The sequence below is a fragment of the Phoca vitulina genome, unplaced genomic scaffold (assembly GCF_004348235.1).
Source record: "Phoca vitulina isolate PV1807 unplaced genomic scaffold, GSC_HSeal_1.0 scaffold47, whole genome shotgun sequence".
NCBI classification, from domain to species: domain Eukaryota; kingdom Metazoa; phylum Chordata; class Mammalia; order Carnivora; family Phocidae; genus Phoca; species Phoca vitulina.
This window is the reverse complement of record NW_022589750.1, coordinates 11,233,692-11,261,612: the sequence shown is the minus strand read 5'-3', so window position 1 is coordinate 11,261,612 and position 27,921 is coordinate 11,233,692. Positions and strand designations below refer to the sequence as shown.

At 48.3% G+C, this 27,921-nt stretch overlaps 2 protein-coding genes across 2 annotated transcripts in view; one reads left to right on the top strand and one right to left on the bottom strand.

Annotated features, from left to right (window-relative positions):
- ATPAF2 (ATP synthase mitochondrial F1 complex assembly factor 2) overlaps positions 1-3,332 on the bottom strand; it is a 17,452-nt gene extending 14,120 nt beyond the window's left edge. Inside the window, exon 1 of the mRNA XM_032431993.1 lies at positions 3,042-3,332. Coding sequence (XP_032287884.1) covers positions 3,042-3,174 — 133 coding nt within the window. The 5' untranslated portion in view covers positions 3,175-3,332. The remainder of the gene's footprint in view (positions 1-3,041) is intronic.
- On the top strand, positions 3,327-27,921 carry GID4 (GID complex subunit 4 homolog). Its single transcript, XM_032431687.1, is given in 9 exon segments — positions 3,327-3,356; positions 3,508-3,687; positions 3,690-3,782; positions 3,784-4,008; positions 9,303-9,362; positions 14,218-14,325; positions 19,873-19,974; positions 21,587-21,717; positions 24,712-27,921. Coding segments are annotated over 9 exon segments (993 nt in total). The 3' UTR covers positions 24,776-27,921.

Genomic DNA, 27,921 nt, shown 5'->3' with positions numbered 1-27,921 from the left:
CCCAGCCCCCTCCTCTCCTGACAACCTTCCCTGGCATGGCCATTCCTAAGGAGCCAAGTTCAATCTGCTTGCCAGAGTCTTCATGGAGAAGGCCCCCACTTGGGTTTAATATTGCACCATTCCTAAGACCCAAAGTGGTAATGTCTTTGCAGTGCACTCATAGGCCTGGTTTCATGGACATCTCTCCCACTGGGCTTCATTTTTTCGTTCCTATTCTCTTTCATGTGCCAGCTACTTCCAAGAGCCTAAACTAGTAAAGTGTGCAGTAAAAAGGAAACAGAGATGGTAGATTACTTGCCACCATAATGGAAAATGGCACCACTAATCCAAAAGAACAATCTGCCTGTGCCAATTTCAGTGAACTCCATACGTGTCCGCTTCGGTCATGTTGAACCTTCCCGGGATGTTGTAAAGGAAACTCGTTTTCCTTTACAGATTCACACAGACCCTCTCTGCTCCAAACGTCTGGGGGGTTTGCCACCAATCAACTCTGTGACATCAGCTGGGTGTCCTACAATTCAAAGAAGTTCTGACACTATCTGCCTGGAGATAGCATCGGATCCCAGAAGTTAAGCGCTCATGAGTCCCACAAGACTGCATTCCCCGCTTCCTTCAGATGCCAACTGCAAGCCCAGGTTGTCTCCTATGCTTCCGACCGCTGGCTATAAATCAGAGGTTCCCAGGACCCCTCCTCAGGTTTGATGAATTTGCCAGACCAGCTCATAGAACTCTAGATAAAGATTTAACTTACTACATTACCAGTTCCTTATAAAAGGATATAACTCAGGATCAGCCACATGAAGAGATGCACAGGGCAAGGTATAGGGGAAAGGGTGTGGAGATTCCGTGCCTTCTCTGGGCATGTTACTCTTCCAGCATCTCCAAGTGTTCACCACCCCTGAAGCTCTCTGAACCCCACAGTTCAGGGATTCTATGGAGGCTTCATTATATAGGCATGGTTGATTAAATCACAGGCCATTAGCAATCAAGTCGATGTCTCCAGCCCTTCTCCCCTCCCCAGAGGTCAGGGGGTGGGACTGAAAGTACCAAACCTCTAATCTTGCGGTTGGTTCCCCTGGCAACCAGCCCCCATCCTTAGGTAGTTTCCAAAAGCCACCTCATTAACATAACCTCAGGTGTGGTTGAAAGGGGCTTATGAATAAGATACTGCTTTCAACTTTATATCTCTGGAGCTACTTTAGGACAAAAGACCAAATATAACAAAAGCCTCTTCTATAGCTCTTATTGCTTAGTAAACTACAAGGGTTTTAAGAGATGTGTGCCAGGAACTGAAGGGAGACCAAATATAGACAGTTGAACCTTGAACAATGTGGGTTGGAACTGCACAGGTCCACTCACACCTGGATTTTTTACAGTACAGTAAATGTTACTTTCTCTTCCTCCTGATCTTTTCCTTATGATTCTAATTTTCTCAATAACATTTTCTTTTATCTAGCTTATTTTAAGAATATTGAATATAATACATGTAACATACAAAATGTGTGTTACTCGACTGCTATTGGTAACGCTTCTGGTCAACAGTAGGTTATTAGTAATTAAGTTTTGGGGGAGTCAAAAGTTATATGTGAATTTTTGATGGGGTGGTGGTAGTGGTGCCCCTAACCCTTATGTTGTTCCAAGAGTCAACTGTATATTTCTTCTTATAACTCACAATATCACAAATGCCCCTCCTTCTTCTTCTTTACTGGCTCTTCATGGCCCACTTTCAGGCCCTTCAACTTGGACCCTGACAGGTGAAACCTCAGCTACTTGCTGCATCCAGCTCTCTCCCCCATTTGTATAAAATTATGAAACTTAACAGAAGGACCCTCAGAAGCAACCCAGTCCTTCAACTCATGAAGGAAAATGAGGCCCAAAGGAAGCAGTCCGGCGCCCAAGATCACACAGTACCGCAGAGGTTCAGCCAGCGTTAGACCCCAGATCTGTACTTCTGCCACAATGTCAAACTACCTGGAGAGTTCTAGATTTTCTAAAGTAAGTAGTGTTACAGCAAAGTCCCTCACAGCCTGCAGTCACCTCTGAACTTGTTCTGGCCACCCAACACTCTTCCTCCTCCTCTCCACTGAACTCCAACTCATCTGTCAAGACTCAGCTGAAACGTCCTTTCATTCAAGACCCTTTCCAGACCCTCAAAACCCCCAAGATGGGAGTAGGTGCTTCTTTATGTTCTCACAGCTTCTTTGTACTTCCCTTATCGCAGTATATTATACGCTGTTGTTCAATGAGACTAGTATAACCTGCAGTGATCTATAATGACAGTGATCATTAGGTAGGACCATGCCTGCCTTGAAGAGACCACCATGCCTCCAGCTCTGAGCACAGAAAAACTAACTGAATGAAAAGAGTGTTACTACTCTTCACTCATTTAAGAGAGTCATTCCCACTCTTACCCTAAAACTCTCCCCAGAATCAGTGAAAGAGTCACTACCTTCTTCTAGGCCTTATCAGTCAGAAGGAGAGAAAGGAGGCACCAGGGTCAACTCCTGAGAAGAAACGGCAGGTATTGTGGTAGGACAGTGGGAGGGAGGGTCAGGAAACCTACAGAGAAACTGGCCAGGATGGAAGACTGAATGCCCACTGAATGCCCCGGTTCCAGGACCCTTCTGTGCCCAGCCATGGGGACACAGGAAAAGGTCAGGCCGACCGATGCCCTCCACAAATTTCTGAGTCTGCTCTGTGACCTAGGTGTTGTCCTGATCGAGAACCCGAGTTTCCCTGTCTGAGAACAAGAATGCCATCTGCTTTCCTTATTGGAAAAGAAAACCATAAGCTTTGAGAAAAGCTGCACGTGCCAAATGGCAACTACCGTCTCACGCAGTGACGCGATGTGTGCCCTCGGGTGGTCTGCCCTTGCCTGGGCTTCTATTTTCCCCGATCCGTAGCGGGACCCGATTGAACTGCGTAACCTCACGAGCCTGAGCCCTGCCTCGGTTACCCCGCCCTGCACAGCCGAACCCCTCAGCCCACCTTAGCCCGGCTCGGGCCCTGGCCAAAAGAGAATGTGCCCTGGCCTCCCTCACCTGTTGGGGGCGCGTAGGCCCGGGCAGGGATCAGGGGGTTTGGCCCCGGCCGCACGGAGGCGGTGAGGGCACCCCGGGGCGGGTTCAGGAGGCGGCGCCCGGCGTGCCGCAGCCGGAGGCAGGTCCTCCACATCGCGCCCGAGAGCCTGGGAGGACGACCGGCGCGAAACCTGAGAGCAGGAAACAGAGCGAAGGGATCCCCAAAGCCGCACGCTCAGGCTGTACGGAAACCTGCCTCCACCTCCCCTGAGTCCTCAGCCTCCCCTGGACGCCGCCATCTTCCGCATGACACCAGCGGCGCGCCGTCGCTCCTGCGCGCCTCCTGCGCACACCCCGAGTCAATCAGCATCACAAACGCACCTCGCCCCGCCCCCTCCACGCCGCGCCTCGGGAAGAAGACTACAAATCCCAGAGGGCCCCTCGCACACCCCGCCACGTGTTTTCTCCGCCCGCCAATGGGTGGAAGCGCCGCGTGAGCCTGTTCCCGCCCCCCCCCGGCGTGCCTGAGCCAATCGAAAAGGTGGTGTGTGTGCGAGGGCAAGTGGGGAGGGGGACTCAGCTCAGGACAGGGAGGCCCTGCTCGCAGGTCCCGGGGTCCCGGTGGCAGCCGGAGCGCTTGGTCCGCAGGCAGCGGGCGGGTGGTCCCCCCCCCCCCCCCCCCCCCCCCCCGCGCGTGCGCGCCCCGGCCCCTCCCTCCCTGCCACCCCCCTCGGCTCCCGCGCGGCGGCGGCGGTTCCTCTCCCCCCTCCCCCCAGCCCTGGCTCCGGGGGACCCCGCGATGCCGGTCCGCACCGAGTGTCCCCCGCCGGCCGGTGCGTCGGCCGCCTCCGCGGCCTCGCTCATCCCGCCGCCGCCCATCAACACCCAGCAGCCCGGCGTGGCCACCAGCCTGCTCTACAGCGGCTCCAAGTTCCGCGGCCACCAGAAGAGCAAGGGGAACTCGTACGACGTAGAGGTGGTGCTGCAGGTGAGCGCCGGGCCGGGTCGGGCCGGGGCCCGAGGGCCTCCTCGCGGCGCTCACGGGCCGTGCCCGCCCCCGGCTCCTCGAGCCCGCAGCCGCGGACCAGGCCCTCGCCGCCGGGCCTCCTGCACCAGGCGCTTCACCGCCCGGGACCTGCCCAGCTGGTGTCTCACACTCTCCAAGCCCCAACCCTGACCTGCCCCTCACACCGGAGCCTGTCGTGAGCAGCTCCTGGCCGACCCTGAACACTCTCCCAGACCGTGACCGGCTTGGCTGGGATCCGGAAGACCCCCGTGACTGGCCACCCTCAGACCTGAGTCCTTCCTCCCCAGGACCTGTCGCCCCGAGATCAGCTCTCCCTCCAGTCCCTCTCAGACCCTGAAGAACTCTCCATTGGTTTCTCCTGACTCGGGACTCTACCCGTGGCTGGGCCCATGTCAAATTATCCCAGACCTGAGACAGTCCTCCTCCCCTCCCCTTTCCTCTGTCCCAGGGATCCTCAAACCCTGGGGCCCTCCTCCCAGGATTTCTTCCTTGGGAGAGCCTAGTTAGTCCCCTCCGACCTGGGATCACACTCCCTACATTAGCCCCTGAGCCCTGAGAGCCTCCTCAACTCACAACTGATTCCTAGCCTTTGGTACTTACTCTCTGAAGACCAGGCACTCACATCCTGGGTGCTGCTGGGTGGAGCTCCTCCCAGTCCGTTGGGATCTTGCCTGCCCCCCCCCCCCCCCCCCTCGCCGTCGGAGCTGCCCCAGTCTCTTCCTGGCCCAGGCACCCAGCTGCCCCCAGCCCCAGGCCTCCTGCTCTAGGCTTCTCATGCTCCCTACCTCCATTTTCTGGCCACCTCCAGTCCCCTCCCAGTCTCCCCGGCCTACCTCCCCAACCCATACCTTCATCTTCCTCCTCCTTGGCTCCAGGGGACCCTCTTTCTGTGTTCTTAACTTTTATCTATACTGCCAGGGCTTCCTCCCAGTTCCTGATACCCATGTGCTGGGAAATCGAACTCACCCAGTATTATCTCTCACACGGTATTTTCTTGCTTTCTGTGTACCCCCCCCCCCCCCCATTTGACCTGGATTTCTAAGTACCTGCTGCCAGCCCCTGATAGCTTTGGAGCTGCAGCTTTACCTACTCTGGCTCTTTTCTGCATCTCACCCCTCTCATGCAAATAGTAACACACTTGACATTTTTTTCCCAGTCAGAGATCAACAGTAGTTCATACTCCTTCTCTCCCTTCCTTGCAAAACCTTCCTGTGTAGCTACTCTTGCCTGCCTCAGGACCCACTTTCCTCCTCCCTTTGCCCCTTTTTTTCCTTAGCCTGATGCCCCACCTCCTAGGCTGTTCCCCAAAGCCCCTCCCCATCCTCCCCCTTGAAAGGCCTTACAGAAGCTTTGAGGACCTAGTGTGCCACCTTACCTCTCCCATGTGTGAGGACAGAACCTAAGATGTGTCTTTGCCTTATGTGCCCTCAGCTCTTTAAAAATGTTAAATCTTGAACAGCCTCTCTTCTGAGCAAGTAGGTCTCCCACCCAAAAGACAATGGGGATACATTTTCTTTCTGCTAACAGCAGAGCATCATTAGCCTCTTTTTTCTCACTGTTTTGGGGGAATCAATAGTTTCATCTTTTTTAGGTTGGGAAAACTGCATCTTCATGTTAATTGTATCTTTGGTCTATAAACTTAACTTTCTCTCATGAGCCGTGGTATGTATTATAACTGGAAAACTGTTGTGACTGATTCACTCAGTCTTCATAATTATATGCCTAATGTGGTGACCCCTCTTCTCTTTTGTTTAAAACGTGAGAGTTTAGTATGAAGGTAAAGGCTTCTGCTTTTTCTTTCTTTTTTTTGTGGGGGGCAACATCATAAAATTCTGGCAGTGAGATCTTGGTGTGGGTCATGTTTGGAATGATCTCGAATTTATGCCCATTGTTTAATTTGACGGTTTCTGATGTGGTAGGGGACTCCTGGCAGGGTCGCTAAGTGTCAAAGAGAAGTCGTCTTTGGCTTCCTCAGCAACTCCCCCCTTCTGTCATTGGTGTGTTGTTTCTGACGTCCTGTCAGGTGCCCATTTCCTTGTGAACCAGTAGAAGTGGTGATTGAGTTGGTGCAGGAATGACTGGTCTCAGGGCAGCCCAGAGCAGAAGCCTGGCAGAAACTTCAGTAGGATGTCTGCTGGTGGGAGCTGTGGTCATGCCCAGGAATGCTGCCCTACATCTGGATTGGTGAGCTGTTTGTTCATCATTGAGACAGCCCGTGGCATGTGAATTGCCCCATCGTCACCCTGGTTTTTCAGCCGGGACCAGTTTCTTGGACTCAGCCTTCTTAGAATATACCTCAGCCTCTTTGCTGCTTGCTTGCTTTTTTTCCTAACAGCTTTATTGAGATATAATTCACATACCATGCAATTCACCCACTGAAGGTGTACAAGTCAGTATTTTTTAGTATATTCACAGAGTTGGGTAAGCATCACTGCAAACTAATTTTAGCACCCTTTCATCACCCCAGAGAGAAACCCCACCCCTTAGTCGTCACCCCTCTCCAACTCTCAGCAACCACTCATTTTATTTTCCCTAAGATTTGCTTATTCTGGCCATTTCATATACATGGAGTCATACAACATGGGACCTTTTATGTCTAGCTTCTGTCGCCGAGCGTCACATTTTCCAGGTTCGCCCACGTCATAGCGAGTGGCCGTGCTTCGTTATTTTTTATTGTTGCATAATAATCCATTGTATGGATATATAGCATTTTGTTGATCCTTTGAGCAGTCGGTGAATATTTGGGTGGTTTCCACTTTGGGGCTATTGTAAGTAATGATGCCGTGAACATTCCTGTATGAGCTTTTACGTGGACACATCTTCATGCCTCCTGGGTAGATACCTGGGAGTGGAATCCTGGGTCCTCTGGCAGCTCTATGCTTACCATTTTGAGGAATTGCCACACCGATTTCCAAAGCGCCTACCCCATTTTTCATTCCCACCAGCTGCATATGAGGGTCCAGTTTCTCCACAGCCTCGCGGACACTTGCAACTTATTGCCTATCTTTTTGATCGCAGTCATGCTAGTAGGTGTGAAGTAGTATCTCATAGTGGTTTTGATTAGAATCTCCTTAATGACTAACGATGTTGCACCTCTTCGTGGGCTTTCTGGAGCACTTTTTTTTTTTTTTTTAAATTTCCAGTTTAGAGAGTTCCTCAGACCTTCGTGAGATTCCGGCTGGGTTTTCCTTGTTGCCGTTGTTACTGTAACTACTCTGTTTCTCCTCTGCCACCCAAGGAGCCAAGACCAAAGTGAAGGCCAGGGTCACAGTGAAGGGGTACTAGAAAGAGCAGCTGTTGGACACAGCTGTGCTGTGAGACTTTCTTGCTAAACATTTGCCTTGCTATCTTTCTCATCGAGATGCTGGCCTGGCGTTCGGTTCAAGTTCTCTGCATTGTAGTGTATTTGAGTTCACCAACCGTCATGGAGATGAGTTTGGGCAGAATGGGAGAGACACATGGTTGAACAGAGGCCAAATTGAAATTCTGATTCTTGAGCGTGTGATAATCTATGCAAAATGTTAGCCAACTACAGTTCAGTTTTTAATCTTATTAGCAGGTATCCTGGCCACCTGATACCGTTTCCAGCCGCTGTGAAACCCCAAACTATATTGAATTCGGTGAGAATCGCATACATGAAATTTAAGGCCTCAGGTTAGAGCTGTGTGTCCTTTAAATAAAGTTCTCTGCTGAACCATGTTAGTGCAGATCAGCCACTTTAGATCACATCCAGCGCCAAGGCCAGCCGATGAGGATATTTTAAGTGTTTTGGCAGTTTTTACATGGACTACCTTTGTCACCAGCACCAAACTGTGGGAGCATTTCAGCTTCATTGAAGCCCGTTTGCTTTGGTGCTGACCTCATCTGGCCGATTGTGTTCATTACAGTTTTTAAGGATTGCCTGAGTGTTTGATTTCTGGTGTACATGACAGTAGTTAAGTCCCCGAATCTGATAAATACCACAAAACTTTCCTAGTCGCTTAAAATGAGACCTCACTCAATGTGTTAAAATCTCAACATGCCGCAGTAGCATTGTACTTGGGTTTGCTTTCATTCCAGGGGTCTGCTTTGTAAGGGAGCCCAATTTATCGTGAAATGTGAAAATCTGCCTCTTCAGGATCGATCTGCGTAGATTTGGGTGAAATGTATCAGTCTGGGTGCACTCAGCTGCAAGTAACCATACCCACTTCAAATTAAAGAATGAGTGAATCCAGCATCTCAGATTACAAGAAGCTTGGAGGTGGCTTGGTTCCAGATTGGCTTATTCAGGGGCCCCATTTCCTTCCATGTTTCTCTGCTGCCATCCTTGGCATTTCCCGGCCTGTTTGTCCTCATGGTCTCTAGATGGCTGCCATGGGCCTGGGCACCATGTGCAAGTCCTGCCACCACCAAGGGAAGAAAGAGGGCCTCCTCAAAAGCCAGCATCTTGCCCAGAGGCACCCAGGAGACTGACACACATATCTGATTGGTCAGAACTGGGTCACTCACTCCTAAACTGATGACTCACAAGGGGACAGGGGCGCGCATCTGCCTTGGATCCATCAGGGCTGACCAGGTCTTGTAGGGGCCAGGGTGGGTGCCAGAACAGGATCTGGGCCCTGGCAGCATGGAAAAGTAGGAAATTGGATGTTGGGTAGGCACCCTGCAGTGTCTCAGCAGCCCATAATTGGTGGATACTCAGCCTCAAAATCTCCCATGCCTGTTACCCCTGTTTATTTTAGCCTCCCAACTCTTCACCAAGAAATACAGGCATTTGTCTGTGAAGTGGGCAGAGTGAATACTTAACGATATATTCCGATCTAGGGTCAGCATTTTGGTTCATAACTGAAATTTTTGCTCGAGCAGTCTTCATACGATGCCTTTCCTGAATATGCTGCCCATTTCATAAAGAACTAATGCAGGATTGTGCTTAGTGTAAATATAGGGGAGGGGTACACTTCTGAGACCCGCGGAGGCCTGTGTTGAGCGAGCTCGCTGCTCCAGAAAGGCGCTTCGGTCTCAAGATACTCAGCTGAAGGAGGTTGAGAGGGTCCTGGGATCAGCTTGCTTCGTCTGAACAGGCCCGTGGGTAGGGAGGACTCACGAAGGTCTCAAAGGCCGGTGAGCCCTGGCCAAGCTCGGCGGGCACCAACATCCAGGCCTCCCTTAGCCCGCCTGGCGTGTGACCTCAGGACGCATGGATTTCCACAGTACCCCCAGCTTGTCTCCCAGGGCTTCCTCCATTTGTAACAAGATTGTGTGTCCTTTCTTTCCAGCATGTGGACACAGGGAACTCTTACCTTTGTGGATACCTGAAGATAAAAGGCCTTACTGAGGTAAGCACTCCTTCAAATGAACTAGAACTAGATGGTGGGCCGCATGCCTGGCATTCTCAGGGTGTGAAGGGCCAGGAGTGTTGACCCTGAGGCCTGATTAAAGCGCCCTGAGAAGTGTTGTTATTGTACTTCACACACAAAGCGTGTAGTTTTGATGTGCCCTGTTGGAAAGTGTACGGATGCACAAAACTTTATTTTTTTTTTATTTTTATTTTTTTTAAAGATTTTATTTATTTATTTGAGAGAGAGAATGAGAGACAGAGAGCATGAGAGGGGGGAGGGTCAGAGGGAGAAGCAGACTCCCTGCCGAGCAGGGAGCCCGATGCGGGACTCGATCCCGGGACTCCAGGATCATGACCTGAGCCGAAGGCAGTCGCTTAACCAACTGAGCCACCCAGGCGCCCCGGATGCACAAAACTTTAAAGTTTATAAATAAGTCACAGTGTTACCAACATTGTTGATTTTCTTTTTAATCCTTTGGTGGGGAAAAAAATAGAGTAGGAATATGGCTACCCGTTGTCATAAGTTTAGTGGTTTCTGGGATACGCATGAATCATTCCAGAACTGAAGTCTTTGGCATCCCTTAAACCCCTTAGCTCACTGGAACAATGAAAGGTGATCATCTAGTTCGTAGCTCAAGGAGCTGCTATGGAAATGTAGGCTGTTTTCCTTTCTCTGAACCAACTTTTTAAATCTCAGAATTCCTGGGAATATGGAAAGCAAGAAAGAGCATCCTTTCTTTCCCTGCTAGTGAGTAAATAGGAAGAAGAAGGAGGGGACGGAGCTGGCCGCCTAACTCCTCCATGAGGGCCTGGGCCTGACCTGGCTGCTGGGTCCCATTGGCCTGATCATTCCTCCCTGTCTCAACGGCGCAGCTCCACCGAGGCTTAGAGAGGGCCAGGAGGATGTCCTTGCTTTGCCCCTTGCTCCTGCCGTGAGCTTTCATTTCCTTCCCTCATCTGTAAAATGAGAATGAAAAATACCCACTCTGCTACCGTTGTGGTGTAAATGAAAGTAGTTAAGTCCCCGAATCTGATAAATACCAACGTGTAGTGTTGTTGAATCACTACCCTGACCCGAAAGCCGCGTAATGGTGGCGTCAACTAGACTTGGCTAATCAATAAAAAGAATAGAATAGAATAGAATAGAATAAACCTGCGCTGTCTACTCCGGGGCCTTACTCTAGAGGGGAGGAAACAATGTAAGAGCAAGAGGCGACTCCAATGTGATGCAAATTGAGGGACACTAACGAAGGCCCTGAACATCCCCCGTCTTGAAACAACTGTTTCCGTCTCTTTGATTCGCTCTGGTTCTCCCACTTCTCTATTAGAAGTTTGAGAATTGTCTGTGAAGTTTGTTGTTGAGATGAAAAGGTAACCTGTTCCTGCCTCCAGAAACTTATCCAGTAGAGAACGGGTAGAAAATGAGAGCAGAATAAAGGATTCCAGCCTTTGAATTTACGGTAGCAGGAAACACACAGAATATGCTCAACCCATAGGCAGCCAGATGTACCTACTGAAGGCAGAACATAAACGTTTGGCTTCATGAGGAAACCAGCAGAATCTGTCATGTGGAATGCTACCACTGACCCTAAAACCAGCCACACTGGTCATAGGAAGCTGCACGGAAATGGCAAGTAGCATTAAGAATCCTGAAATGGGGGCACCTGGGTGGCTCAGATGGTTAAGCGTCTGCCTTCGGCTCAGGTCATGATCCCAGGGTCCTGGGATCGAGCCCCGCATCAGGCTCCCTGCTCAGCGGGGAGTCTGCTTCTCCCTCTCCCTCTGCCTGCCACTCACCCTTCGTGTGCTCTCTCTCGCTTGCTCTCTCTCTGTCAGATAAATAAAATCTTTAAATTCTAATCCAACACTATACATAATCACTGAAATGCCAAAAAAGGGTGAGGATTCTCTGAATGACTTTATTACCTGTATTATAAAATACAGCTATTTGGGTTTGTTTGCTTTTCCATTAATAGTTGTGAAAATATCACATATGTGATTTATTTTAATAAAATCATTTAAATGATTGGGTTTTAGCCCTAGTCTTCCTTGTGCCTACAATAAAGAAAATGAACTATTAAATTGGAGGTAATTTTTGTCTCTTAGCTATCTCACGTTCACAAACAAGCACAGTTTTTAAAAAGTTTCTGTGCCTTCTGGAAATGAAATCCCAGAATTGTGAAGAATGGGTGTCAGGTAACATTTTCTTTGCAATTCTGAGCCAGCCACCAGTGGAGAGAGGGGACATTTCTAGGGAGGCCCCGCAAGCTGGCGCAGGGCCTAGGAGTCCAGCCTTCGGGGAGTCATGGCCCAGCCCTCCACTCACTCACTAGATGGATTTGGAAGCTTCTACTGAGGTTGGGCTAGACTTGTCTGAACCAAGGAGATAGGTCACACTAACCAGACTCACCGAGACTGATGTATACACAGGAGTGCTCGTTTACTCATTTCTAAAATGAGGTACGTGCATGTTCCAGAAGTTCCCTCTGACTTAGTAGCCAATTGGGTGTTAATCGCCCAGGAGGTGGGTCTACATGGAAAGCCAGACCCATCACCGGAGAGTTTTTGGTGGGCCTGGAATCCGTGTGGGGAGTGATTTGGACAACCTAAATGGCTAACAGCAGCTAGACCCACTGTAGGAAGCCCTCGCCTGCTTTGGGGGTGGGGCTTGCTGGCTACGTCTCTTCCTCTCTGACTCGTTTTCCTGATGTCCCTCCTGCAGATAGAGTTTTTCCTCTGGCTCTAAAAATTACCACCAGTCTGGCTACAGTCAAGTGCTTGAATTTCTGGTCCTGCCCTGAGAGAGATTTCATCTTTTTGGTGACTTCTGTACCTATTGACTCTCATTCATCAGGCAGTATTTCTTTTATTTTAATTCTCAGAGCTTGGGGGTACCTTGCAGTCGCCCTGATCTAGTGCCTGAAACGTTTTCAGTGCAGAGTCAGTTCATTAGGAAAACGTGCGATTTGAGCCATAAGTATCTTCTTTGTATTGTAAGAGGACCACTTTATCATTTTCTTCTTTTCTCTCTTTTTTGTGGAAGTTTTAAAAAAAATGTTAAAGCTCAAACCTCAGAAAATCCATACGTATAGCTTTCCATTTAAAATCTCAAGTCAGGTACTAACTGATACAGAACTTTCTCCCTTAGTAGTTCTTCCTAAAACAGATCAGCATAATTTAGTTTAAACTTTTATTTTATTTATTTATTTAGTTTTAAAAGATTTCATCGATTTATGAGAGAGAGAGAGAGGGAGAGAGCACGCATGAACAGGGAGGGACAGAGAGAGGGAGAAGCAGGCTCCGCACTGAGTAGGGAGCCTGATGCGGGGTTCCATCTGACCTGAGCAGACACTTAACTGACTGAGCCACCCAGGCACCCCTATTTATTTGTGTGTGTATTTATTTATTTATTTATTTATTTTTAAGTACTCTCGACACCCAATGTGGGGCTCAAACTCATGACCCTGAGATCAAGAGTCACATTTCTACTGACTGAGCCAGCCAGACGCCCCTAGTTTATACCTTTAAAATCAGGTTTCCATTTAGGAAACTCCCCTTTAATTTCTTCACTCTGTATATGTAAATGTCTGTACGAGGAACCCAGCCCCCGAGTTGGGGAAAGGGGTTGTGGTTTGGCGGGGAGGGTGCTATATATTTTAGAGTTCACTGTTAAGACCACAGACGGCCTGGGTGGTGTGTAGTGAAGCAGGCCAGTCCAGAGTGGAGTGCCCGTGGCTGTGCTGTTTCCTGGGAGCTGCTGAACCAGCATGGCAGTATCTGCTGGGGGTGGCCCCAGCTACGTGGCAGGTCAAACTGAGAGACGGAGCAAAGCCATTGGAACAGATTTACTTTAAACACGTGTGGATGTTTGATGCAGAATAAGAGGGGCTTACATAGGGCCTGAAACAGAAAGTGGTACCTCTGTGGTCCCAGGGACATTAGGGCTGTAATCCACAGTTTGCCAGGCCAGTGACCATCATTACACATTTCCAAGAAACACCAGGGGCTGGCAGGCTGGGCTGAGGGGTTGTCCAGTTGGTCAATCAGTTGGTTGGTTTTTTACAAATGCAGAGAAATGGTAAACTTCTTACAGGGCTAGCTTTTTCTTCCATTAGTTTCTTTCAGAATCTTTGGTGCCTCCTTATTAGCAGGTGGACAAATAGCAAATAAAATTGACAAGAGTGTTCTAAGCACCCAGTTAGGATGACAGCTTGTTTTTTCCCCATGTGTTTCTGTTGTGGTGATTTTCCATTGCAGATGTGATTTACATGTATTTTCCTTAGTGTAGATGGCCTTAGTTCATATAATAAATGTATCCTAATATACCAAGGTATTCTGCAAAAAAAACCCCAAAACCCAAAAACCCACCCCTGGAAACCTGAAGAATGGGCACAAAAGAGACAAATGACTGAGCTAGTTTGAGAACCAGTGGCCAGGCCGTGGCGTGAGGGAGACTTAGCTGTGAATGCTGTGATTTGGGAGCCTCTTTGGGTGTTTTCCTTGGAAGGTAACATCTACTTAGTTACTATCTGCTTTGTATCCTAGAATACCCAGAATTTACTTGTCTAAATTCTTTTCTGAGTGATCAGTATGTAACAAGTGAAGTCAAAGAAGGCTTCTCTGCTTCTGGCAAACTCCATAAAGTCCAAGAGACTCTCTGGGCACCTTCAATTCATGTTGACTCTGCAGCCATTAGCAGATCACTGGACCTAACTCAGTTTGGGTCATTGCTTAGCAGTGTGATCATTTTTTCAGAGTCCCGGGAAGAAGTTAAAACCAGGTTGATTTTTCCTTTGGGAAAGGTAAAAACTCTTTTTTGACATCTTATTTTGATATTTGGATTTTTACCATAGGAGTATCCAACCCTTACGACCTTTTTTGAAGGAGAAATAATCAGCAAAAAACACCCTTTCTTAACGCGGAAGTGGGACGCAGATGAAGACGTTGATCGGAAACACTGGGTGAGTAGATATTTGTCTCCTCTGGGCCCCCCAGGGTGCTGCTGGAAAGCCAAGGAACTTAGTTCTCGGGGTCTTATCATTGTCCCCTGTCCTGTCCACCTGTCCACTCTTCCTTCTCATCTCCTGTATGTGGGGGAGCCCTGTGAAACATAAAGCAGTGGCCTCTGTCTTCAGGGTTAGCATGAGGTGGAGATGGAGTTTATAGAAAGCTGCTTCTCCTGCTGGCATCTCTGTATGGGGAGAGCCCCGGGGGGGGGGGGGGGGGAGCTTCTCACCCAGCTCCAGACTGACACGCACGGTCTCAACTTCAGCATCATCAGGATGCCACTGAAAATTCTAGTTCCCCCACTTTTAACTGTCAAGTGTGGGATGTGTTCCCACTCACCAGTAGTGAACATTTTGAGACAACTTAGAGTCACTGTCCTCAAGTCTTTTCATTGGCTTTCACACAACTCAATGGATTGGTCTTCAAAAATCCATTTCTCAACCTATCATAATAGCCTTCTGACTTAGTTGACCATGGCAATGATGAATTTTGGTTTATTTTATTATTATTTTTTTAGTTTTTAGTTTTTTTTAAGATTTTATCTTTAAGTAATCTCTACATCCAATGTGGGGCTCGAACCTGCAGCCCTGAGATCAAGAGCCACACACTCCACCGACTGAGCTAGCCAGGCGCCCCGATGAATTTTGGTTTAACACGGAAGAAGTCTAATGTGCTCACCCTCTAAACCCACCCGAAGTGATTGCGTCAGTAATGAAGACTCTAGATGCTTCCCACTGCCCCTCTCACCTGGCTGTTCAAGCTCTCTCCTGATTCTGGCACAATAGTCCTTGGACAGGACTCCCTGTTATAGACCCTCGTCCTAGTTAACCTCCCAGTAGATTAGCTGCTTTGCTTGTTAATGTTTTCCACTTGAGATAGGAAAGGAACATCTTTCAGATGCTGAGTTTCAATTACTTTAAATTATTTGATTAATTAAATTTAAACTTGAGCTTTTAAAACCATTTTTTGTAAGCTACATGTTTTGCCTGTTGTCGCAAATAGACACCGAAAGTCAGTCATTTGTGTGTGTATCTTACGAAGGAATGAACAAGATCTGAGTCTCTTAGGCTGCTCGGTTGGGGAGCTCGAGTGGGGCACGGTGGGGCCGGCATCAGGGAGCAGAGCTGGAGGGCTCCCGGCTGCCGTCTGGTCCCACCCTGCCGATGCCGGCTCTTCCCATGCTGCTCGAAGCCGCACAAGGTGGCTCCTTTCTCTCTTGGATGGCCCCAGCGGGAAAGCTCTTCCTTGTACTGAACCACAGCCTGTCTTCCATCCACCTTGGTTTTCCATCTCAAACTGGTTCTACAAAAAAAGCAAGGTCTTTGAGACTCAATGAAAAGTCAATTCTAAGCTAGGTCTGCTGCAAATCAAATACCTGGAAACCAACTGTTAGTGTTCCAGACTTCCACCAGAACACCAGAAAATATCTGGTTCTCCTTTGTTAGGCTGAATTGAAATATTTTGAGTGACAGAAGGACAAAGAAGGCCACCCTTGATATGGTAGGATGAGGAGCTCGGCCTCTGGGCCCTTCCTCATTCAGCAGTCCGGTCACCTTTGCAGTACTCAGTTTCCCATAACTTTCCCAGCCCACTCTGGAGTCCCAGAATCCCATGTGGGATCCCTGTTTGTCAGGGACTCGAAGTGCCTGATAACATGCATGCCCCGGAGATATTGCGGCTTCCGTTCCAGACCACCGCAATAAAGTGAATATTGCAATAAAGTGAGTCAAAAGAATTTTTTTGGTTTCCCAGTGCACATAAAACTTATGTTTATGTGATACTGTAGTCTATGAAGGGTGCAGTAGCATTAGGTCTAAAACAACACGTACACACCTTAATTTTAAAATACTTTATTACTAAAAAATGCTCAGCATCCTCTAAGCTTTCAGCGAATCCTAATCTTTTTGCTGGTGGAGGGTCTTGCCTCAGTGTCGATGGCTGCTGACTGATCTCGGGGGTGGTTGCCGGAGGTTCAGGTGGCGGTGGCAATTTCTCAAAATAAGACAGCAATGAAGCTGACCACATTGATCGGCTCTTTGTTTCACAAACGATTTCTCTGTAGCACAAGGTGCTGCTTGATAGCATTTTGGCCCCAGTAGAACTTCTTTCCAAATTGGAGTCCATCCTCTCAAACCCTGCTGCTGCTTTATCAACTAGGTTCAGGTGATATTCTAAATCCTTTGTTGTCATTTCAACAATCCTCACAGCATCTTCACCAGGAGTAGATTTTATCCCAAGAAACCACATTCTTGGCTCATCCATGAGAAGCAGCTCCTCATCCGTTCAAGTTTTATCATGAGATTGCAGCCATTCGGTCCCATGTTCAGGCTCCGCTTCTGCTTCTAGTTCTCTTGCTCTTTCCACCACATCTTCAGTGACTTCCTCCACTGAAGTCTTGAACCCCTCAAAGTCATCTATAGGGTTGGAATCGACTTCTTCCAAACTCCTGTTCATGTTGATATTTCGATCTCTTCCCACGAATCAACAAATATTCCTAATGGCACCTAGAATGACGAATCCTTTCCAGAAGGTCTTCGATTTACTTTGTCCAGCCCCATCAGAGGAGTCACTATCTATGGCAGCTACAGTCTTATGAAGTGTATTTCTTAAATAAGAAGACTTGAAAGTTGAAATGACTCCTTGATCCACAGGCTGCAGAGTGGACGTTGTGTTAGCAGGCCTGATCACAACATAAATCTCACTGTCCATCTCCATCGGAGCTCTTGGATGACAAGGTGCATTGTTAATGAACAATAATATATTTTTTATTATGTTCAGTTGGCTACTGTATAGTACATCATTAGTTTCTGATGTAGCGTTCAGTGATTCATTAGTTGCATGTAACACCCAGTGCTCATCACAACATGTGCCCTCCTTAATATCCATCACCTGGCTACCCCATCCCCCCACCCCTCAAACAATATTTTGAAAGGAATCTTGTTTTCTGAGAAGTCTCAATGTTGCGCTTTAAATATTGAGTAAATCATGTTGTAAACAGATGTGTTGTCATCCAGACTTTGTTCCATTTTTAGAGCACGGGCAGAGTAGATTTAGCATAATTCCTAAGGGTCCTAGGATTCTCAGAATGGTCAATGAGCATTGGCTTCAACTTAAAGTCACCAGCTGCATGAGCCCCTAGCAAGAGAGTCAGCCTGACCTTTGAAGCTTTGAAGCCAGACATTGACTGCTCCTCTCTAGCTATAGAAGTTCTAGATGGCACCTTCGTCCAATACCAAGCTGTTTCATCTACGCTGAAAATCTGTTATTTGGTGTAGTGTAGTTGTTTAGTGTAGAGTATTCATTATCTTAATGAAGATCTAGAATCTTCTAGAGAACTTGCTGCAGCTTCTACATCAGCACTTGCTGCTTCACCCTGCACATTTGCGTTATGGAGACGGCTTCTTTCCTCAATCCTCCTGAACCAACCTCTGCTAGCTTCAGACTCTTCTCCTGCAGCTTCCTCACCTCTCAGCCTTCACAGAATTGAAGGGAGTCAGGGCCTTGCTCTGGGTTAGGCTTTGGCTGAAGGGAATGTTGGGGCTGGTTTGCCCTTCTCTCCAGACCACTAAACCTTTCTCCACATCAAACCTGCTTTGTTACCATTCATGTGTTCACTGGAGTGGCACTTTTCCTTTCCTTCAAGAACTTTTCCTTTGCATTCACAAGTTGGCTCACTGGGCCAAGAGGCCTCGCTTTCAGCCTGTCTCAGCTTCTGAGAGGTCTTCCTCACTAAGCTCAATCATTTCTAGCTTTTGATTTCAAGTGAGAGACATAGGACTCTTCCTTTCTCTTGAACATTCACAGGCCGTTGTAGGGTTATTACTTGGCCTCATTTCAATATTGCTGTGTCTCAGGGAAGAGGGAGGCCTGAGGAGAGGGAGAGAGATGGGGGATGGCCAGTCAGTGGAGCAGTGAGAACACAGACATTTATTGATGAAGTTTCCTATCTTATATGGGGGCAGTTTGTGGTGCCCCAAAACAATGGCATTAGATCACAGATCACCCTAACAGATACAAGAGTAATGAAAAAGTTTGAAACGTTGCGAGGATTACCAAAATGTGACACAGAGACACGAGGTGAGCAAATGCTGTTGGAAAAATTGTGCCAATCGACTTACTCGACACAGGGTTGCCACGAACCTTCAATTTATAAAAAAAAAAAAAATGCACTATCTGGGGGCGCCTGCGTGGCTCAGTTGGTTAAGCATCCAACTCTTGGTTTCGGCTCTGGTCATGATCTCAGGGTCATGAGATTGAGCCCCGCATTGGGTTCCATGCTCAGCATGGAGTCTGCTTGAGTTTCTCTCTCCCTGTCCCTCTGCCACCCTGACAAATAAATAAATAAATCTTTTTTTAAAAATGCAATATCTGCAAAGAGCAATAAAGTGAAGTACAATAAAACCAGGACTGCCTGTAAATTGGAATCAGAGACATTGTTTTTCACCTTCAAGTTTTCCTGAGTGATATTTAGAGTTGGTATCATGGTGGTACCCTAAAGTCAAGATTCTGTATACTTAATCCAGTTAGAATAGAGATATACGTGTGACAAATTCTGAGTTAATACCTCTGTATCTTAAACTTTATTTGTTTTTTATAAAATAATGCATACTTATTTTTAAATACTTGAGTAAACAGAAAAGCAAAGGGAAAAAAACATCTATAATAACAATACCCAGGGCGCCTGGGTGGCTCAGTTGGTTAAGTGACTGCCTTCGGCTCAGGTCATGATCCTGGAGTCCCAGGATCGAGTCCCACATCGGGCTCCCTGCTCGGCAGGGAGTCTGCTTCTCCCTCTGACCCTCCCCCCTCTCATGTGCTCTCTCTCTCTCTCTCATTCTCTCTGTCTCAAATAAATAAATAAAATCTTTAAAAAAAAAAAAAAAAAAATAACAATACCCAAAGTTAAAACAGATATTAACCTTTTTTCTTTCTTTCTTTTTTTTACAAAAATAGGATCATGAGACACAGTTTTGTAACCTATTTCTGGTCTCCTTTTTTAAAAGGACTTAATCATATATTACCCATTTCCTGTTTCTACTTCACTGGCTGGCCCCAAGCCACATTCCTGTGTCAGAGAACCCCGCTTTAGTAAACCCCTCTCTCCCTTCGGGGTGATGTGCTGGCTCTAAGTTATTCTGCATGGCTCATGTTGATTCACTTATAGAGATCTTCTCGCTAATCCTTCCTGGCTTTGCTTGTGGTAAGGTGTTCTGAGAAAAGGCTCCTGGAATCTCATCCGTTCCCAGCCCCGGGCCTTTCCCTGGACCACATTAACTAGGCAGGCGTAGCCCCATGGTGCCTCGGCTGGAGGCCAGGCCCGAGTTCACTGGTGGGGACCTCAGACTCCCTTCCCCAATCCTCAGCGTTTGCTGCTCTTGTGGGCTCATCCAGCAGCCATCACACCTTTGCGAAGGTGCTTGCTGCTGGGCGCAGAAGGGGAGTGGTGACCCCAGCCTCCCCCTCCGTCGATTGGTCCTCATGCTCAATTTTTTTGCTTTCAGGGCAAGTTTCTGGCTTTTTATCAGTATGCAAAATCATTTAATTCAGATGACTTTGATTATGAAGAGCTGAAGAATGGGGATTATGTCTTCATGAGGTGGAAGGTAAGGTCCCAGCCCAGCCAGAGCCTGCATTCTATCCAGCACCCCACCTGCTCCCCGGTTCCAGTGCTTCATTACGGTTTGTCTCCGTGGAGTGCCTTTACACGCTCATAAAAAGCAGGCACGGCTCCAGGCCACACTGGCCAACTGCTGCCATGCCAGACGGTTTGTCTTTGGTGACGCCGTTTGGTGGTTAGCAGATGAATTCATGGCTGGGGGCAGGGGCGGTGTGGTCGCCCTCAGCACCTTCAGCTCTCCAGGTTGAGTCACCCCTGGCGTTCTCTGGACTCAGGGGAGGACCAGAGTCGGCCCCGTCATTTCCTACTCTCAGCCGAGAACCCGTGTTAAGTGGCTCTTCCCTCACCACGTCCTAGCCAAGCTTCAGTGCCGTCTCAGCTTGTCTGGTTCCCTCTGGCAGGAAATGAGGGACCAGGAATGGAATTTGGGTTTTCCACTCACCAGCCCTCAGAGAACTCCATCTGGCTGGACTCGTGAGATTGGCTTTGGGCTGACAAGGCTTTTGTGTTCCCTCTTTTGATAGCCTGGTATTTACTGTGTTCCAGCCGCAGGCTAGCAAAATCATGAAGTGGGTTTGTGACATCACTTTGTGAACGGACACCCACTTCCAACCCCTGGTCCCCAGTCTGCAGGAAAAAGCTGTTTTATCTTGAAACCTTGCCAGCTTTCATGCAAGCGAGTCATTTAGAGGAGTTATTCCCAATCTTTAGTTTGTACGCCTAATAATTTGGGGTTGGGGGCGGGGGTCGTCACTTTTTGCAGAGATGCTGGCCAGGTGCAAAGAGTAAAAGCTGAGTCCGCCCTTGCAAGCTTGCTGTCTGGTGTTTGGAAACGTGCCAGCTAATAAAGTACTAAAGGAAGTATCTTGCAAGGTTCTAATTTTAAAATTAATTTTTAAGAACTAGCATTTCAGAGGTTGAAGAAAGGGACGGAGAGTGTCTTAAAAAAACAAAACAAAACAAACAGTGGAGTTGTTTGGTCTCCAAAGACCTTCTCAGTGTGACTCACTATGGGCTCTCAGTGGACCTCTTGGGGCCGTGAGGCCACTGACCTCATCTTCCTGGAAGAGTAGGTGCCCAGATGTGGCCTTTCAGCTTGGCCGTAGCCAGAGATCATGAGCTCGCCTCTTCCCAAGGCGCCCAAGCAAGAATAGTACCGTTCTGATGGCTGTGGATGAGGTGTCGAGCTTTTTGAGGGGCTGTTACGGGGGCAGTTGGTGCTTGGTCTGCCCTCAGAATGCAGAGGCGATCAGGAACCCAGCACCAGTTCCTGGGGTGGAGCAGAAACTTCCTCTTCCTGGGTCGTTCTGTCTGTGGGCTCTGAAAGGTAGGTAGGTATCGATTCATTTTCAAGACGTGTGGACCGTAGAACCTTCTCTTCATTGCCGATCTCAGTGAGCTCAAGACACAGGCTACTGCGTTAGTTATCTAGAATGCTGTTGACAGATGGGGTTGAAACGCAGATGTCCGCCATCGTCCAGCAAGCCTGGGCAAGGCCATGTCACACTGGAACCCGAGAACCACCTGAAGGCTAACGGGGAGCCCCAGACGTGGCTGGAGCACGCCGTCTGTTACTGACCTCCTCCGTCTGTGTGCAGGAACAGTTCCTGGTCCCAGATCACACGATCAAAGACATCAGCGGTGCCTCCTTTGCTGGGTTCTATTACATCTGCTTCCAGAAGTCGGCAGCCTCCATAGAAGGCTACTATTACCATAGGAGTTCAGAATGGTAAGGCACCCCAGAGGCGAAGGGGGCGGCTTGCTGCCCGGGCTCTCCCTTCGCTTGCCGAATCCAAAAGAAAACCTCTCCCCCTGTCTCTGCGTAGCTTTTATGCTCTATCTGCATGTGGAGGGCCTCTTTGAATGATCTCAGCTGCCCATGGAGGGGCTCCTATCCCTAACCACAGAGCAGAGTAAATAAGATGAAACCAAAGTGCTCGATAAAGGAACTCACTGCTCAAAGCTTGCAAGCAGTTCTGTATTATCAGCAGTGTTTCTCCCAACCTTGGCTGCTCTTGTATTTCCTCCCAAATTTAATCAGTAACTACAGTGTAAGCTCCAGCTATGGACAGGGTGAGTTTTGCTGTTAGCAGCCTTTCTAATTTTGTGGTCACATCCCTTAGATGCCGGCCCCACGCACTCTTGATCTCAGTCTAGTGACCGGGGGCCCCCATGGGAGCTGACGGTCCTGCCCTGTGTTTCATCTGAGGTGAAGGACTGAGTGCCACCGCAAGCGCTAGCTTTTGTCACCTTTCTGGGGACTCTCCTGCCCCATCACTGCTGCTCCAAGCACCTTGCTGTACCTGAAGAAGGAACCCTATCACAAAATACCTGATTTCCTCTCCGAACATAGAAACACCGTATTCCCTTCCAGATGTTTTGTAGTTCGGTGACTTGCGAGTGATGCTTCCCTGGCTTGACTCAAGTTCCTTGTTCAGTGGCAGCAAAATGATATCTGCAAATAAATGCCCTTGGGCTCAGCGCAGTCTCCGCTCCCCTGAGAGCCACAATTGCTGAAACCAGGGTTTCAGTAATTGCTCTGTTTTCAAAGGAGTTTTTAAAACCTGTTATATCCTTTTTTAAATAACAGCTTTATTGAGAGAATTCACATACCATACAATTCGCTCATTGAAAGCGTACAGTTCGGTCGTCCTGAATATTCACGGTTGTGCGGCCATCACCCCAATCAATTTTATTTTTATTTTTTTTATTTTTTTAAAGATTTTATTTATTTATTTGACAGAGAGACACACAGCGAGAGAGGGAACACAAGCAGGGGGAAGGTCAGAGGGAGAAGCAGGCTTCCCGCTGAGCAGGGAGCCCGATGCGGGGCTCGATCCCAGGACCCTGGGACCATGACCTGAGCCGAAGGCAGACGCTTAACGACTGAGCCACCCAGGCGCCCCACCCCAATCAATTTTAAATGCTCCCACCACCACCACAAGAAACCCTGTTCCCCTTAGCCCCATCCCCTCCTAGCCCGAGGCAGCCAGCTACTAACCAACTTCTATACAGACGTTCCTATTCTGGATATTTTCTATAAAGGGAACCACACACACTATGAAGCTCCTTTGTGTCAGGTTTCTTACCCTCAGCCTAATGCTCAGAAGGTTCGGCCATGTGGCAGCATGGATCAGCCCTTCGTTTTTATTGCTGAATAATTTTCCGTGGTATGGATGTACAGTAGCCCCTCCTTATCTGCGGTTTTGCCTTCCGCCGTTCCAGTTATCCATGGTCAGCCATAGTCCAGAAGCGGATGGTAGTCAGGGGTGGCCCAGCACTCGGTCACATGCCTGCCTCACTCACCTCACCTCATCTCCTCACGCAGGCATGTTCTCACCTCCCATCCTCACAGCAGGAAGGGTGAGACTACAGCACAAGAAGGTCTTTTGAGACAGAGACCACATTCACGTAACTTCTATTGCCCAATATTGTTATAACTATTCTGTTTTATTATTAGTTATTGTTGTTCATCTCTTACTGTGCCTAACTTATAAATTATACTTTATCACAAGTTTACACACATAGCGTCTGTAGGGTTCAGTACTATGCACGGTTTTTGGCATCCACTGGGGGTACTTGAACGTATCCACCACAGAGAAGGGGGCACTGCTGTACCACATTTTATTTATTTATTTATTTATCCATTCATCAATTGATGGGTTATTTCCACCTTCTGCCTATTGTGATTAATGCTGCTGATGGTATAAGTATCTGTTTGAGTTTCTGCTTTAGTTCCTTCGGGCATATACCTGGGAGTGGAATTGCTGGGTCCTATGGTCATTCTCTGACTTTTTAAGGAACTGCCAAAGTGTGTGATGCACCAGGGTTCCAGTTTCTCGACATCCTCCCCAACGCTTGTTATGATGTCTTTACAATTATAGCTACCCTCGTGGTTATGAAGTGGGGTCTCATGGTTTTGATTTGCATATTCTGATGGCTGATGCATTATCTTGATTTTTCTTTTTTAAATTTTTTTGGGGTGAGAAATAAACTGCTTTTTCCTGTGCTCCTCCTCATGCCCACGTGAAATGAGTAAGGGGAGAGCTAGCATCTACCCCATGTACTCTGATTGTCCCCCGGGGGGGTTATCATCCCTGTGTGTGGATTGTGTCCGCCTCTGTTTCTCCTTCATCTGCTTAACTCCTCAGAGCACCTACCAACGGGGCAAAAACAAACACCTCAGAACTCTGATGTTCTCAAGCCTCGTAGCCATGTCTAGGGAGGCGAGAAAATGAAGGTGAATGGTAACATAAGCTTCGGGGTTAGCTGGGAAGTCTCTGTATTCCGTGAGAAGTGGGGTGTGCCTATGCTCCCCATGCAGTCCTGAGGATGTTCCAGCCTGAAGTTCCCGGAGCAGCTGAGGTGCTAGATGTCAGAGAGAGGCAGAGTGGAGGGCGAGGATGAGGCCCAGGGCTTCGGTCTGCATCTTCTCCCAGAGCTTACTCTGCCTCTCCTTTCATAAGACGTACCATAACTGCCTCATGGTCAGAGCACGAGGCCTAAAAGCAGCTCCTCTTACACAGAGCTCAGGAGGATTAACCAAAGAACTAGAAAGAGAACCAAACGTGGTGCAGCTGAAGAGGTCTGAGATGCACCTGCGATCCGGTTCCAGCCTGGGGCTCGCCGGGCGCTCCGGTGGTGGGGAGGGGGTTCTGCGCCTCTCTTTGGTTTTCAGCCTGCTTAGACCGCCTCCCGTTTTCTCTCTCTCCCCGCACTGCAGGTATCAGTCCCTCAACCTAACTCATGTTCCTGAACACAGCGCACCCATCTACGAATTCCGGTGACAACGGTTCAGAGCAGGAACTAAATAAAACTGAACTTGGCAAAAAAAAAAAAAAAAAAAGAACTTTGCTAAGAAAATTGTGTACCTGCCAGAACCAGGAGAACGTGTGTTCCTGTTTCTTCACGAGCAGATTCGCATCAGAAGGCATGAATGTTAACCCACAGAATCCAAGGAGCATGGCCAACCAGCAGGCAGGCGGAGGGAGTGTTCTCTGTTCTTCCTCCCTCTCTGAGGCAGTTTGGTCTTAATCTGTTTTTAAGCTACCTTAAATGCACTTTTCCTTGCTGCACAGCTAACTTCTGTATCACGGAAAGGCCCATTCCTCCCTCCATCCCCACCTCCAACCAAGTAGAAGGTCAGCGCCCCCCAGTCACCCTCAGCCTTGGTGCTCAGTGGTCTCTGCCCAGGCCCCAGCCCTGCGCGCTGCCCCCCTTCCCCACCCCCAGTTGCTTAGTCTGGTAGCTCAAGAGAAGGCAGAGCCCCAGCACATGTGTGCCCCCCCTGCCCCGAGCTCTGTGCAAGGAATTGGGGCGCTGCAGCAGCATCCGCCAATGAAACAGGAGGCAGAGGCTGCTTCACGGGGTCACCTGGCGCTGCCCAGCCCTGCCGCGTTAGTCAGTGGCTGGCAGGTTTCCCCTGGGCCCACCATCGGGGATCACTGAATTTAAGGCTTCCGGATCCCTGGCAGGAACAGATTCCAATCCTGCTTTACTCAGCACGTTTGCTCCAAACTTTTTGAACTTGAGGGCAATACTAAACTTAAAAAAAAAAAAAAAAAGGAGAAAAGAAAAAAAAGAAAAAAAAAAGAGTTTTTTTATTACAAAATTATTTTTATGGTCCCTTTAACAAGGACCCTATGGCAAATGCACAATTATTCAGAATTACATTTTATCGTTTTCACATTGAAAACAGCAAATGTTGACTTAGTAATTTTTATACCTATATCTATATGTAAATGTATATTTAATCAACCAGCAGTTTCAAACTAGTCATCCTGGTACAAAAGTTTTGCAGCATTGCATCCATTCTAGTGCTAAACCTGAGAGCTGTTTTGGGGGCCAGTTTAGCATTTGTACCTCCTCCTTTTGCTACTCACAACAGCAGTGCTCCGAGATGACCTTCTCCATCGAAAGCAGACGGGGCCCGTCGTTCTCCTGAAACAGCGACTCTGAAATGTTGGGACGGGGGAGGGGGTGGGAACGTGAACACGCTCAAATAACTCAAGGCTCACGTGCCAAAGTGTGTGTGTGGGTGTGTGTGGGCGGGGTGTGGTTTGGGGGGGGGCGTTGTTGTTGTTTTTTAACATTTTAAAAAGCCGAATAGGTTGGTATCAGTTGGGGCGTCGCATCGGCTGGCGGTTTACGAGACTTGCTCAGAATACAAGAGGGAGAGAGCTATAACCCACAGGAGCAAAACAGGCTGAAAGCTGCCTTTCCAGGGTCGGTGTGAGAAAACACGCGGCCCTTCGGTCTAGATGAGCATTAGAGACATGGTGTATTCTTAAAAAGTGACTTTCCTTTTGACGACCTATGTACTGTACAGGACTGAGACTGAATGTCGGGGAAGCCTTAAAGGAGAGATACGTGGGAAACTAGTCAGAGGGCGCCGGGACACCGAGGCGGTGTAGTCCTAAGGCTTTGGACAGAGGGGAGACCGACCCATCTAGGGAGGCCAGGATCTTGGAGCCCCCAGAACGTTGCCCCAGTGACTGCAGTGGAAAAAGGATTCACATCCATTGGCGGAGCTGAGCCCGGTGTTTTATTCTGAAACTTCAAGCCGTCGCATGGCTGGCTCTGGTCACACCAGCCGATGGCATGGTACCGAGGAGACGGCGCTCACACGGCCTCCGTGTGGCTGGTGGGCGTCACGTGAGTAGAGGAGACAGTGGGCAACCATGCTGGCTTCCCTGGGCTACACGAGCCATCCATCCCCCCCCCACCCCCCGTTCCCTTCTCACACCAAGCTCATCAGTCTCGTCTGCATTTTGCAAGCTCCTTGAAGCCTAGTGGCCCCACTCGGAACCCAAGGGGCGAGCTCACCCCCTGGAGCTCATCAGGACCCCGTCCGTGTGGCTCCGGAGGTCAGTCGGTCAGTCGAGCGGCCAGGAAAGGACATTTGCAAACATTGCTGCTGTTCAGCTAGCCAGACGGGCCAGGTTCTGTTGTAGGATTTCTTCCTTCCTTTTTTTTTTTTTTTTTTTTTAGCGAGGTAATGAAGTGTACCAGTTGTATTGGGGAAAATGAAGAAGTGATACCTTTGCTAGATCTTTCGGGCGCATCTGCGATGAAGATTTGTTTGCGTAAACATCTGCCCGGCTGAGGACAGGGAAGGCATTATTCTGCCCACCTCCTCTTAGTAATTCCCAAACAATCAACATCAACTCTTTTCTTTTCTCTGCATCCCCCATCCCCCATCTGTGGTGATCCTTTCCTGACCCTTCTCCGTGGTTTACATGCCTCTGGTACTGTGTGCAATAGTTCTGGTTGATGCTTGTATTCACTGGTAAGAAATCAGTGCAGGTTGCAGATTTTCTACTGTCTTCCTGCACTCCAAACCAACCTGCCGTGAGGTGGGATCTTAGGGATCCGGCCCTTCTTTGCTCAGAAAGCTTCCATTCTGCGCTTCCAGCCTTGTCTCTCTTCTGTGCTGGAACTATCCCGCCCATCCTTTCAAACTATACAGCATTTCAGCTGCAGTCCAAAAGTAAGCAATGCCTAATGTGAAGTAGAAAGTCCCCTCTGTGTGCTGGTTCTGTTGGCAACGTGGAAATCACAAACTCCAGGGGAGCAAAGGGGCTTTTCAATGTCTTTTGCTTTCAGAAACAGGGAATTTATATTCTAAGGCCTTGAATTGAGGGGTGTTTTTTTTTTTCCTCATAAAATAGTCTGATAAGCTAATTTTTAAAAAAATGCCATTAAGTATGTTGCATTGTGGTTTAAAATTACTAACAAGTTCTGGGAAAGGAAAAATATTTGATTTTGAATCTTACATGTTTTTAAAAATTAGATTTGAATGGGCACAAAGTATGACTATTTTGTTCCTTTAGGGAGGACATGTGGAAAGGGTTTGAGGGTTTGGGATGGGAGAAGTATTTTGCAGAGCTATCAATGTCCAAATAATTTTTAAAAAAATAATAAAGGTATTTAA